The sequence below is a fragment of the Notolepis coatsorum genome (assembly GCF_963971535.1).
Source record: "Notolepis coatsorum genome assembly, chromosome: 18".
NCBI classification, from domain to species: domain Eukaryota; kingdom Metazoa; phylum Chordata; class Actinopteri; order Aulopiformes; family Paralepididae; genus Notolepis; species Notolepis coatsorum.
Genome location: NC_140182.1, coordinates 87,427,838 through 87,442,944, shown reverse-complemented (window position 1 = coordinate 87,442,944; position 15,107 = coordinate 87,427,838). Strand labels below are relative to the sequence as shown.

Sequence of the window (15,107 nt, the reverse complement as noted above, 5' to 3'; positions counted from 1 at the left end):
CATCTCCGCCACGGCCTTCCAGAACAAGATGGCTCTCCAGGGCCTGTCCAGGCAGGCGTACCCTACAGCTGGTGGGGTGAGTCCACGCAATCACAGCCACACTCACTGGAGGCACACGGGACGGTTCATACTGTAGCCATCAGAATGGCTCAGTGAGGGATCTGATCCAGGATCACTGACCAGTGTCCACTTGAGCATCTCAATCATTATGATCTGAAAGTCAATAATGACTCTAGATGAGCCGGCTCACACTAGGCAATGAGGAGCAGTGTTAGCATGAGGGTGTCTGTAACAGAATATGTTCTTTTTTTTTCTTCTAGTTTTGGCACGGATCACTTCCAGGACAGCCTGGGGGTCCTGAAGAGTAAGTAGTTGTTTTGTCAGCTCACTTTTCTCTCTCTCTCTCTCTCTCTCTCTCTCTCTCTCTCTCTCTCTCTCTCTCTCTCTCTCTCTCTCTCTCTCTCTCTCTCTCTCTCTCTCTCTCTCTCTCTCTCTCTCTCTCTCTCTCTCTCTCTCTCCCCCTTAATATCCATCGGTTTAATGTAGCTGGGTTAGTCCGTACAGTATGTACTGTACTGTAAGCACTAAGTCAGTGACCGAATTTCACAAGAAATTAAAAGAAATCCACTCAAGAATGCAAGGAGAAAAAAACGTCAGCTGTATGACACGCTGGATACAGCCCTGCTGTTCCACTTGCTGTATAGTTTTGCCCCCTGTGAATTTAGAGGTCAACCGGTCCAATTAGTATGTGAGAAGGGGTCACAAGGGCGCAAGGGTGTATAACGTGTCTCCAACCCCCCCTCCCCTGCCTGTCTTGTCTCCCCAGCATTAAGCCCTTCTCCCAGCAGAGTTACGCCATGCAAGCGTCCGGCCCGCCCCCCATAACAGGTGGGTCCTCTCCGTCTGCCCCCCTGGCGTGTTGACAGAGCTGGCTGGGTGATGAGACTGCCTGGCTAGTGATGAAGAGCTCACACAAAGCTCCGAGGAATAGCCGCAGTCTCACAACATTTCTTTTTTTTTTGTCACACACAAGCACCGCAGACGCTGATATTCACATACCCCCTTCCCCCCCCACTCCAGGGTATGAGAGTACGGCGGGGCTGTCCATGTCACCCGGCGCCCCCCCCTGGCAGGGCAGAAGTATCGCCAGCCTCCAAGCTCCGCATGCTGGAGTTCTCTGCCTTCCTGGAGCAGCCTCAGGATCCAGAGAATGTGAGTAGACTGGACTCTGCCGGATACAGTATTCACCTGGGTTATTATTTCACACAGACAGTTTCAGTCATTGACTGAGTATTTTATTTATTAGCTACTGAGTTATGTCCCCACTAAACATTCAAACAAGTATTTCACTAAAGATAGCTAGCAACCAGGCAAACTGGAGAGCTGACATTTGGGCTCCAATGATCTGTCACACAACTTCTCCTACGCCAACATCTCTCCCCAGTTCAACAAGCACCTGTTTGTGCACATCGCCAGTCCAACCCAGCTACAGCGACCCCTACCTGGAGCGGTGGACATCAGGCAGATTTACGACAAGTTCCCAGAGAAGAAGGGAGGCCTGAAGGAGCTGTTTGACAAGGGCCCGCACAACGCCTTCTCTCCTCGTCAAGTTCTGGGTGAGGCTCTGCAGGATGTTTGGATGAAGTCCAGCTAAAATTCACTCCGGTTCACTTCGATTCGATTCGATTACATTAAATTAAATTCAAAATTCAACTCAGTTCATTGCAATTCAATACAATTCAATTCAGAAAATTACATCGATCCAATTCACTTCCATTTTGGTTGAATTTCACTTTAGTTCAGTGAATTAGAATTACAGTTCAGTTCAGTTCAGTCCAGGTCACTTGAGAGAAGCTATGTCTGGTATGTTTGATTGCAGATCAATGCCAATAATCCGCCCAAGACATGAAGGTGAAGGGAGAGTAGACTGAATACTCTTGTTAATGTTTTGTAGCACCTGTTGGCTGTTAATGGCCTTGTGGTTAACTGTGTTGGGTTAGCTTAAGTATCGGAGATAAAGGAACTTAGGAGGCAATTTGGAGATGAAATGAATGGAAAGTCATTGATCCAGGATCTGAATGTGGTCTGCCTGCTGACACAGAGGGCATTGCAGAGCAGCAAGAGTGTGTGTGTGTGTGTGTGTGTGTGTGCGTGCGTGCGTGCGTGCGTGCGTGCGTGCGCGCGTGCGTGCGTGTTTACGGGTAAGCATGGATGTATGCAAGCATGTGTGTGTTTGTGTGTGTGTTTATGTGCATATGTGTGTGTGTGTGTGTGTGTGCGCAAGTGTGTGTGCATTCGTGCCTGTGTGTATGTGTAAGTGTGTGTATGTCTGCGTGCACAAGTGTGTGTGTGTGTGTGCGTGCGTGCGTGCGTGCGTGCGTGCGTGCGTGTGTGTGTGTGTGTGACAGCAGCCTTGGGGAGAGTGGCAGGGCTGCTCTTTTACTGGGGCAATATGAACCCAGACACCTGTCCCCTTGCTATTAGGCTGCTGAGCCCAGCCCACACGCACCCTTCTTATTTTTAGATTAGACCCCACCACCACCACCAGCACCAAACACACCCCACTAACCGCCACCCTCCCTCAGAGACAAAAGGAGGATGAGATAGATAAGTGAAGAGGCATAGAGAAGAGAGATAGAGATAGGATGTTGTCAATAGTGTGACATGGAAGGAGATATGATAGTGGGGGAAATGAAAGGAAAGGTTGGGCAAAAAAGGAAGAGACGGAGAAGGGGGACGGGGGTGGAAGGGGAAGGGGGGGGGGGGGTATAATCAGATGAGTCCACGTTGTCCATCTCGTCTCTCTAACCTTATCTTACCACCATGATGATACCTTTGGTATTTCACCATCACATCACTCACTACCATCACATCATTAGCATCATATCACTCACTACTGTAGATCCCATCACTACCATCTAGGCCGTGAACATTCTAATGGATTAGAATTAATTCGCTATATTTGCATTCAATGCTCAATTCAGGATTCGGCTGAATCCTTTTTATTATTATTATTATTATTATTATTATTATTATTATTATTATTATTATTATTATTATTATTATTATTATTATTATTATTATTATTATTATTATTATTATTATTATTATTATTATTATTTATTATTATTATTATTATTATTATTATTATTATTATTATTATTATTATTATTATTATTATTATTATTATTATTATTATTATTACTGTGTGTAGATCATTATGCTAAATGAGTGTCCTGTTTGTTCATTATGAGCCACCACACCTGTGTGTTGAAGTCTGACATATTTAAATATCTCGGGTCATAATAATTTCCTCATATTTTGTATTTGGTTACCAAGTAATGTATGTCCACTAAAAGTCACTGAAATGCTGTATTCACAAGATGTGTGTGTGTGTGCGCGTGTGTGTGTTTGCGTGTGTGTGATCCAGGAAATCAAACGTTTGTTGTGTTGGAATACAGCTACCTTAGCGTTATCAGATAAAAACAATGGTTCATGTTTGTACATTTCCCAAGTGTATCAACAACATCAACTTTACGTAGTGTTCATAGACTTTTGATGAGGAAGAAACTTCTATGCAAGCGGAGGACAACAATTAAAGATGTAGCCAACTAAGTTATTACTGCTGTCAAAGGACAGAGGACTTTGGTCACAGAGTAGAGTTTAATGTCTTTGCATCGGACAGGTAAGAGTTGTATAATAAGCTAATATAATGACCCTCACTTATCAAGAGGCTGGTTGACTTTTGTTGGAATAAAGTTACACACGCCGTCTGTCTCCCATCAACAAGGTTAAATTCCTGTAGCATAATAATTCCCGGGTTATAAAAGTAAACAATTGCTATCGAGCATCCTTGGTGGTGACAAAACGACCCGACACTGAATGTTCTGCAAACCTGTGTATAAGAGTACTCCCAAGGAGCTGATTGGAAACTCCTCTCAGGTGCGTGATGGTAATTGGCACTGAGAGGCGCGCAGTGCTGGGCCAGCCCTCACAGTTGAGCTGCTAAGGTACTTTTAAAACGATTCAATAGCTTTATATCCACTTATATCATACATTTCATAGTTACGTGTATATGGTGAGTTTAACACACAAGCCTCACCGCAGAGCTGCCATTGTGATTACATTACATGTATGACCTCGCTGCCTACGGTATTCCTGATTTCTGAACATGTTTTTGTGATAGCGAACGTTCAGAGCTTTGTTCGTAAACAGGAACGAATGTCCGAACCCTAAAAAATGGCATTCAGGCCAGCCCCACTACCATCACATCACTACCATCACATCACTACCGTCACATCACTACTGTAGGAGCCAAATTCTATGATGATAAATTGTATCTGTATTGCCCCATTAGACATATAGTTTATTATGGTCTTTGTGCTTTGGGTTTATTAATATATGTCATAATGAATTCCAAGATGGAGACTTACCTGGTCTACTCCCCTTTTTTCCCACGTTCCCCCAAACCACTCCTATAACATGGCAGGTCGTTTTGAGTTCAGGCAGGCCCAGGTAGAGAGCGGTACCATATAGTTTTTGACCGCACTTAATTGACAGTTTACGTTGATTTACAAAACCCTTTTTGTTTGTTTTATAGTGGTAGGCAGCTATTGGGCCTGTTGTGATTAGCTTTCCAATAAATCCTGTTTATTTTACAAAGTACATCGGATCAGTATAATCTTTTCTTTTGGACTGCATTCGGAGCGTGTCGGACTAACAACGCATTACCTGGAGCCTCAAGGCAACTTTGGTTCGTAGGATTGCCTTCACAACTACCATCACATCACTACCATCACATCACACTACCATCACATCACACTACCATCACATCACTACCATCACATCACTACCATCACATCACTACCATCGCATCACTACCATCACATCACTACCATCACATCACACTACCATCACATCACTACCATCACATCACTACCATCACATCACTACCATCGCATCACTACCATCACATCACATCACTACCATCACATCACTACCATCGCATCACTACCATCACATCACTACCATCACATCACACTACCATCACATCACTACCATCACATCACTACCATCACATCACTACCATCACATCACACTACCATCACATCACTACCATCACATCACTACCATCGCATCACTACCATCACATCACATCACTACCATCACATCACACTACCATCACATCACTACGATCACATCATAAAAGAATATGATTTCTGAACATGTGTTTGTGATAGCGACCGTTCAGAGCTTTGTTCGTAAACAGGAACGGATGTCCGAATCCTAAACAATTGCATTCGGGCCAGCACTACTACCATCACATCACACTACCATCACATCACTACCATCACTATGATCACATCACTACCATCACATCACTACCATCACATCACACTACCATAACATCACTACCATCACATCACACTACCATAACATCACTACCATCACATCACACTACCATAACATCACTACCATCACATCACTATCATCACATCTCACTACCATCACATCACTACCATCACATCACACTACCATCACATCACATCACTACCATCACATCACATCACTACCATCACATCACACTACCATCACATCACTAAAATTTGAAATTTATTTGAAGGATAAACCCATCACCATCACATCACACTACCATAACATCACTACCATCACATCACTATCATCACATCTCACTACCATCACATCACTACCATCACATCACACTACCATCACATCACATCACTACCATCACATCTCACTACCATCACATCACTACCATCACATCACTACCATCACATCACATCACTACCATCACATCACATCATTACCATCACATCACTACCATCACATCACATCACTACCATCACATCACACTACCATCACATCTCACTACCATCCCATCACACTACCATCACATCACTACCATCACATCACACTACCATCACATCATACCATCACATCATAAGAAATCTAATAAAACTGTATGTGCACATTGCTCATTGCACATCATACCAAATTTTTTCTTTGGAACTGTACATAGCCATTTTGTTATTCAATTTCATAGTAAAATATCTACATCCTGATCTGCAATGCACACTTTTTAGAACTGTATATAGTAATCATTATTTTAGTCATTTTATTTTATTCTATGCGAAATGTATTGTATTGCACTGCACATATTTTCTTTTTTTTTTATCCACTTGTTCTCCTTATTTTTCTATTTTTCTCCCGTCCCAATTTCTTAATTCCAATTCTCCCCTCCCCTGTCTTGAACGTTGCTAGACTATGCCTCCCACTGGTCGGCTGTAGTGAGGATAGAAGCCTTGCATCACGTGTCCCCTCCGGTACACGAGGAGGCAGCCTGTCGCATCTTTTCACCAGACAGCTCGATCTCTCAGTGGCGAGGAGTAACTCGTGGGAGGCTCACGCTGCCCCCGATACTTCCTGTCTCTGCTGTACAGGCGTTACCCAACCGACCTGTAGGAGTCGCGGTCCACAACGTCCAATCCCCACCCACCGGCTTTCCCACCCTCTAACACTGCCAATTGTGTTAGTATGACGGCCGGCCAAGCCGGAAGCAACGCAGAGAGCTGGGCTCGATACCAGCATATCCTGCGTTAGTGGCGAGCGCCTTGCCCACTACGTCACCCAGCCGCCCTCACTGCACACCTTTTCGAACTGTATATAGTAATCTTGTTTTAGTAATCTTATTTTATTCTATGCTAAATTTATTGTATTTTATTATTGAAAGCTCAGGGACCACAATAAATAGATTTTCACTCTTCTTGCTGTAAAGTACTGAAATAAGTGACAATAAAGGAATCTTAATCTGAATCTGAATCTGAATCACTACCATCACATTACACTACCATCACATCACTACCATCACATCACACTGCCATCACATCACTACCATCATATCACTACCATCACATCACTACCATCACATCACACTGCCATCACATCACATCACTACCATCACATCACTACCATCACATCACTACCATCACATCACACTGCCATCACATAACTACCATCACATCACTACCATCACATCACTACCATCACATCACACTGCCATCACATCACTACCATCACAGCACTACCATCACATGACATCACTACCATCACATCATGTCACATCACTACCATCACATCACACAACGTTCATTGGCCAGCCCTACTACCATCACATCACATCACTACCATCATATCACACTACCATCACATCACTACCATCACATCACTACCATCACATCAAGTCAAGTCAAGAGTTTTATTTGTCACGGCATACAAGCATACAGTGAAATGCGGTGGTCATGCCCGCAGAGATTGTGCAATAATACAAGTAATAAGAATAAGACATTTGTGCAATAATACAAGTAATAAGAATAAGACATAACAGGTATAATGTACATAAAGTTTACAAAAAGCATGGTAAAAGACATGCTAAGGTCCTGCGATAGTGCAATACAATGTTAGCTACGGATGAGGCACTGGGTCTTATGTACACTACTTTATACAACGGCATGCAAATTTCTCGATTCTGATTGGCCATTTACACGTCTTTATTGGCAACAATCCACGGTCCTGGGCTCAGGACCCGCCCACAACCGAATCACATATCACTCCCCGGCTCACTCCGGGAGAAAACAAGATCGCGGACAACAAATGGATATGTTGATAGCACCATAACGACTAAATATGAAGCGATTCTGTCAAGGGGAATGTGTTAGTCCTTTAAACAATGTTGGATGATGTAATTGATGGGTCTTGAGTCAATCTAGAACAAAAGAAAAATCGCGGATTGATTGATTGATTAATTGATTGATTTAAATTTCTACTTCCTTCCCACTGACTGCAGCGTTCACTCTCACACTGTCCGACGCTGGCGTACCCACAAACACACACACACACATACACACACACACACACACACACACACACATACACACACACACACACACACACACACACACACACACACACACACACACACACACACACACACACTCCTGTCTGCAACAGCGGGGGAGTCAGACTGAGAGAGAAGCAGCGCTGTTTTAAGTGAGCATGGTCTATTGAATTGATTGATTGGTTGATTGCTAATTTTATTACTGTACCCCTGGTTTCCAACTGGTTAAGTTTAGGCTAAAAGAAATAAATAAAAAAATAGGGCGAAGAAAACGTTTTTTTCCTATAGGGCAAAGAAAACGTTTTCATTTGTTTTACCTACTTTATATAGAAGCATCTAAGAATGAAGTTCTATGGAAAGTAGGTCTGCATTCCCTTAACAATTGTGTGTATTGAGCCGTACTGTATTGTACCCATTCTGCATCTGGTAATAAAATGTTCAATCAATCATTCCAATAATACACAGTTGGATGTGTTAGTTGGTTGGATGCACTTCAAGCTGCTTCCACATGAGGCAACTTCTCTCAATCATTCCAATAATACACAGTTGGATGTGTTAGTTTGGTTGGATGCACTTCAAGCTGCTTCCACATGGAGGCAACTTGTCTTTTTTGTAGTTGTGGGAACAACTTTTTCTGGCGGATGGTTTTTTCAATAAATCTTCGATTAATGTGTGTTTATTGTATAGAAATAAGGTTGGATGAATCTGGCAGTTGTATAAAAGCTTTACACCACTTGTAGTCGTGATTTGTGACCAATAAACCATGCCTAGGGGGGTCTAACGACCCTCGGCTGCGCCTCGGGCCTAACGACCACCCCTAGGCATGGTTTATTGGTCACAAACCACTCCTGCGCGTGATGTAATGCTTAAATAAAATACTATACTATACAATCTACAGTTATACTATATATCCTTATGCTACCTTGCTATATCCATCTATTTACTATACAAGAACCACTCCCGTTTTCTTCTTTTTTTAAGTGACCCTTTCATTGTGTAAAGTGACCGGTGAGCGTGTGCATCATGTGTGTGTGTGTGTGTGTGTGTTCATGCTAAAGTGACTGTTAGTGTGTGAGCGTATACAGTATATGTGTTGTGTGTGTGCTCGTGTGTGCTTGTGTGTGGAGAGTTCAGTGTTCAAGACTCTGATGGCCTGGGGGAAGAAGCTGAGCCGAAGTCTTTCTGTCCTAGTTGCTGGTGTGCGCAGGCATTTGCCTGACCTCAGCAGCTTGAACAGGCTGTTGTTGGGGTGGTGAGGGTCTTTCATTATTCTGCAGGCTCTGGATTTGCACCTCTTGTTATATAAGACCTGCAGGGGTGGTAGTGCAATACCCGTAGAATGCTCAGCTGAGCGCACCACTCTCTGTAGGGCCTTCTTGTCCTGTGCCTTGCTGTGTCCATACCAGGCAGTGATGTTTCCAGTCAAGATGCTCTCTACAGCTCCGGAGTAGAAGGACTGGAGTATCTTCCCCGATACTCTGAACTTCCTTAACTGTCTCAGGTGGTAGAGACGCTGCTTCGCCTTCTTTACGACTGAGACTATGTGTGTTGTCCATGTCAGGTCTTCTGAGATGTGGACCCCCAGGTACTTAAAGCTGCTCACCCTGTCCACGGTAGCCCTGTTTATCCACAGTGGTGTGTGTGTCCCCTGCTGTGTTCTCCTAAAATCCACGATCAGCTCCTTGGTTTTACCAATGTTCAGGAGCAGGCTGTTGTCCTGACACCAGCGTGCCAGTGCATCAACCTCCTCCCGGTAGGCCTTCTCGTCGTTGTCAGAGATCAGCCCCACCACCACTGTGTCGTCCGCAAACTTCACTATGGAGTTGGAGCTGAACTTGGCCACACAGTCATGTGTGTAGAGTGAATACAGCAGTGGGCTCAGAACACAGTCCTGGGGGGACCCGATACTCATGGTGATGGTTTTGGAGGTCTGACCCCCCACCCTGACCGCCTGAGGCCTTTCACTCAGAAAGTCCAGTATCCAGGCGCTCAGAGCGGAGCTCAGACCCAGCTCAATCAGCTTGTCCACCAGTCTGGTGGGGACTATGGTGTTGAATGCTGAGCTACAGTATAGTCAATGAACAACAGTCTCACATAGCCCCCCTTCTGGCTGTCTAGGTGTGAGAGGGTGTTGTGTAGTACCTGAGAGACCGCATCGTCAGTGGACCTGTTTGGCCTGTATGCTAATTGCAAAGGGTCCATATCACTGGGGATGGAGGCACAAATGTAATCCTTAACCAGCCTCTCAAAACATTTCATGACCACAGAGGTGAGTGCCACCGGTCTGTAGTCATTAAGACCTGCTGGGGAGGATTTTTTCGGTACCGGGATTATAGTGGACACCTTGAAGCAGGCAGGGACCACGGACTCAACCAGGGATAGATTAAATAGGTGGTGAACACTGGGGCTAGCTGGTTAGCACAGGACTTAAGTATCCGTCCTGTTATCCCATCTGGGCCAGCTGCTTTTCTGGTGTTCACCCGCATAAATGCTCTTCTCACACTGTGTTCCGTCAATGAGAGAGTGCCCCCCCCGCGCGGATGCCACCCCCCCCCCCCCTCCACGACGAACGGTGCGTCAGTGACGTTGTTAGCCGGTGAGCTAGCGTCGCTACTGTTTGCACCGAACCGTGCGTAAAAGAAGTTGAGTTGGTCCGCGAGAGAGGCGTCAGCACTCCCTATTGAGGGGGCGCTGACTTTGTAGTCAGTTATCATCCGTAGTCATCGCCATAAACCTCTTGTGTCGTTCTGGGCCATTTGTGCCTCTATCTTACCAGCGTATGTCCTCTTAGCAAGCTTTACGGCCTTGTGCAGAGTATAGACTGTAGCCTTATACTCATCCATATTTCCTGACGCTCTGCCCAGGTTATAAGCAGTGGTGCGAGCATTCAGGGCCACTCGTATGGAATTGTCCACCCACGGTTTCTGGTTTGGGAAAACCTGCACCTTTTTCGTGGGGACAATACCGTCAGCTAGCGTTGCTATAAAGCTAACAACAACATCAGCGAACTCACTGACGTCACTGGAGCTCGCATGAAGCGTTCCCCAGTCGACGTCATCGAGTGCGTCCTGTAGCGTGGCCTCTGATTGGTCGGACCACTTCTTTACCTCACGTGACATGACAGCGTCACGTGATCTCTGCCGATATGCAGGGATAAGCAAGATGGCGTCGTGATCCGATGTGCTTGTTGAGCCAGCTAATGGAGGGGCTGGTATTGCCTTGTAACCGGTTCTAAACGGGGTGTAACAATGATCAAGCGTATTTCCTCCCCTGGTGGTGCAAGCGATGTGCTGAAAGAAGTTTGGCATCACCTTCTTCAGATTCGCCTGGTTGAAGTCGCCGGCTATGATCATTGCTGCGTCTGGGTGCTTGATCTGTTGCTTGTTTAGATGTCCCTGTAGATCCGCCAGGGCCCTGGCGGTATCTGCTTGTGGTGGGATGTATATGTATCATGATAATGGCGGTGAATTCTCTGGGGAGGTAAAACGGGCAACAGCACTCCCTATTGAGGGGGCGCTGACTTTGTAGTCAGTTATCATCCGTAGTCATCGCCATAAACCTCTTGTGTCGTTCTGGGCCATTTGTGCCTCTATCTTACCAGCGTATGTCCTCTTAGCAAGCTTTACGGCCTTGTGCAGAGTATAGACTGTAGCCTTATACTCATCCATATTTCCTGACGCTCTGCCCAGGTTATAAGCAGTGGTGCGAGGCTACAGTCTATACTCTGCACAAGGCCGTAAAGCTTGCTAAGAGGACATACGCTGGTAAGATAGAGGCACAAATGCTCCAGGTCCGGTGAGCATGAACGGGAAAGTATTTTTACTTCCTTGGGGCTGACCTAGTTGTTGTTGGTCAGGAGACAGACCCCCTCGCCAACGCTCTTACCGGATTCTTCTGTACGGTCCGCTCGGAAGACGGAGAAGGAATCCGACGGAGAGATGATGTGATCTGGAGTTGTTGCCTTCAGCCATGTCTCCGTGAAACACATAATGTTGCAATCTCTCACGTCTCGATCAAAGCGGACCCTCGCACGGAGATCGTCCATCTTATTCTCCAGCGAACGGACATTCACCAGCAGAATTGAGGGAATCGCCGGCCGGTAAGGAGAGCTTTTCAGTCTTTTCCTAATTCCGCTTCTACGTCCTCTGTGTTTCCTTTTGATCGCACCGCCATTGTCTCTGCTGTTGTTGTCGTCTCGTCGAATCTCCGGTGGCCAGTTTTGGCAAAAAGTGTTGTTAAACCCGTCTTTCAGGCCGGAGTTTAAGTCTATCAGTCACTGGCGATCATATTTCATCCATGCCAGCGTAGTTTCTATAAAAAAAGTACAAAAAATAAACACAATAACAAAAAGTATGCACAATCGTCACGGAGCTGACCAGACGGCGACTAGCCTTGACCGTGCCATCTCGAGGCATACATAATAATAATAATAATAATAATAATAATAATAATAATAATAATAATAATAATAATAATAATAATAATAATAATAATAATAATAATAACTTTGTTTTATATAGCGCCTTTCATAAAACCCAAGGTCGCTTTACATAGGGGAAGAAACAACAATAGGTACATGGTGGACAGACACAACATTCAATGTAGGAAAATTAGGGGTCAACGGTCATGTTGAAGAGGTGGGTTTTGAGGAGTTTTTTGAAGGAGTCCAGAGTTGGGGCGTTGCGGAGTTCTGCAGGGAGGGAGTTCCAGAGGGTGGGAGCTGCCACACTGAAAGCTCTGTCCCCAAAGGTCTGCAGTCTGGTTCGGGGAATGGAGAGCTGACCAGTGTCTAAGGATCGCAGGGACCGTGACTGAGTGTGGGGGTGGAGGAGGTCAGTGAGGTACTGAGGTGCCAGAGCGTGAGCAGGAGGGTTTTGTAGGTTATGCAGGATTTGATGGGGAGCCAGTGGAGGTGGATGAGGGTGGGGGTGATGTGCTGCCAGGGTTTGGTGCGGGTGAGAACCCTGGCACCTGAGTTTTGAACATACTTGGAACCCCGGATACTTTAGCTTGGAACCCCGGACAGGACCCCGTTGCAGTAGTCCAGGCGGGAGGTGACGGAGGCATGGATGAGGGTCTCAGCATCACATCACTACATCACATCACTACCAACACATCACTACATCACATCACTATCATCACATCACTACATCACATCACATCACTACCATCACATCACTACATCACATCACTACCATCACATCACTACATCACATCACTACCATCACATCACTACATCACATCACTACATCACATCACTACATCACATCACTACCATCACATCACTACATCACATCACTACCAACACATCACTACATCACATCACTATAATCACATCACTACATCACATCACTATCATCACATCACTACATCACATCACATCACTACCATCACATCACTACATCACATCACTACCATCACATCACTACATCACATCACTACCATCACATCACTACATCACATCACTACCATCACATCACTACATCACATCACTACATCACATCACTACCATCACATCACTACATCACATTACTACATCACATCACTACCAACACATCACTATCATCACATCACTACATCACATTACTACCATCACATCACTACCATCACATCACTATCATCACATCACTACATCACATCACATCACATCACTACCATCACATCACTACATCACATCACTACCATCACATCACTACATCACATCACTATCATCACATCACTACATCACATCACTACCATCACATCACTACATCACATTACTATCATCACATCACTACATCACATCACATCACTACCATCACATCACTATCATCACATCACTACCATCACATGACATCACTATCATCACATCAGTACAATCACATGACATCACTATCATCACATCACTACTTTAAACAAAATGGAAAGGACACTTTAAAGGAATGAGAAAAATAAAGGTCACTTTAAGGAAATAACCGATGTGGTTCTTTTATAGTATAGTTTAGATATAGCAAGTATAGCATAGGGATATAGAGTAAAAACTGTATATTGTATAGTAGTGTACATAGGACTCAGTGCCTTAAATCCATAGCTAACAATCTCAGGAATTTTGCATGTCTATTTTATCATGCCCTTTTTATGTCTATTTTATTACCTGTTTTTTTTATTTCTATTTTATTATTAGTATTATCGCACAATCGAAGCGGGCATGGCCACCCACATTTCACTGTATGCCCTGGTATGTATGTGACAAATAAAACTCTTGAATCTTGAATCTTACCATCACATCACGTCACTACCATAACATCACTACCATAACATCACATCACTACCATCCCATCACTATCATCACATCACTATCATCACGTCACTATCATCACATCACTATCATCACATCACTATCATCACATCACTACCATCACATCACTATCATCACATCACTATCATCACATCACTACCATCACATCACTATCATCACATCACTATCATCACATCACTACCATCACATCACTATCATCACATCACTATCATCACATCACTACCATCACATCACATCACTACCATCACATCACTATCATCACATCACTATCATCACATCACTACCATCACATCACTATCATCACATCACTATCATCACATCACTACCATCACATGACATCACTACCATCACATCATGTCATATCACTACCATCACATCACACAACGTTCAGAGCTTTGTTCATAAAAAGGAACGAATCTCCGAACCCTAAGAAATGGCATTCGGGCCAGCCCTACCACCATCACATCACACTACCATCACATCACATCACTACCATCACATCACATTACTGTCATCACATCATGTCACATCACTACCTTCACATCACATCACTCACTACACATAGGGATGCTACCATGGTCATTCTTTTTTTATGTTCTTTCTTTCTTCTTATTTTTTTTTTTTTTTTTTTTTTTTATGTATATATGTATATATATATATTTTTTTTACTGCCAATACAGATTCTGATTCCTAGAACTGTGTTAGCCAATACTGAGCCAATTCACAGAACAGTATAAACTTAAACCATTCGTGCTGTGGTCATTGGACTAAAATTATTATTGTAAACAACTCCCTTTTGTTTATATTGCAAAGTACATTTTCGCTGTTTTCTTTGCTCCCACATTATTTATATTCCATCCATGTTAAGTTTCACTTTCAGTTTGGCAAAGTTGT

The 15,107-nt window shown here is 44.1% G+C and overlaps 1 protein-coding gene across 1 annotated transcript in view; it reads left to right on the top strand.

The window, feature by feature from the left end:
• Positions 1–15,107, top strand: part of tead4 (TEA domain transcription factor 4) — a gene marked incomplete at its 5' end in the record, with an annotated part of 31,081 nt that overhangs the window by 7,194 nt on the left and 8,780 nt on the right. Inside the window, 9 exon segments of the mRNA XM_084335262.1 lie at positions 3–76; positions 321–364; positions 827–888; positions 1,081–1,148; positions 1,150–1,212; positions 1,445–1,476; positions 1,478–1,506; positions 1,509–1,597; positions 1,599–1,616. Of these exon segments, the coding sequence (XP_084191388.1) occupies positions 3–76; positions 321–364; positions 827–888; positions 1,081–1,148; positions 1,150–1,212; positions 1,445–1,476; positions 1,478–1,506; positions 1,509–1,597; positions 1,599–1,616 (479 nt within the window).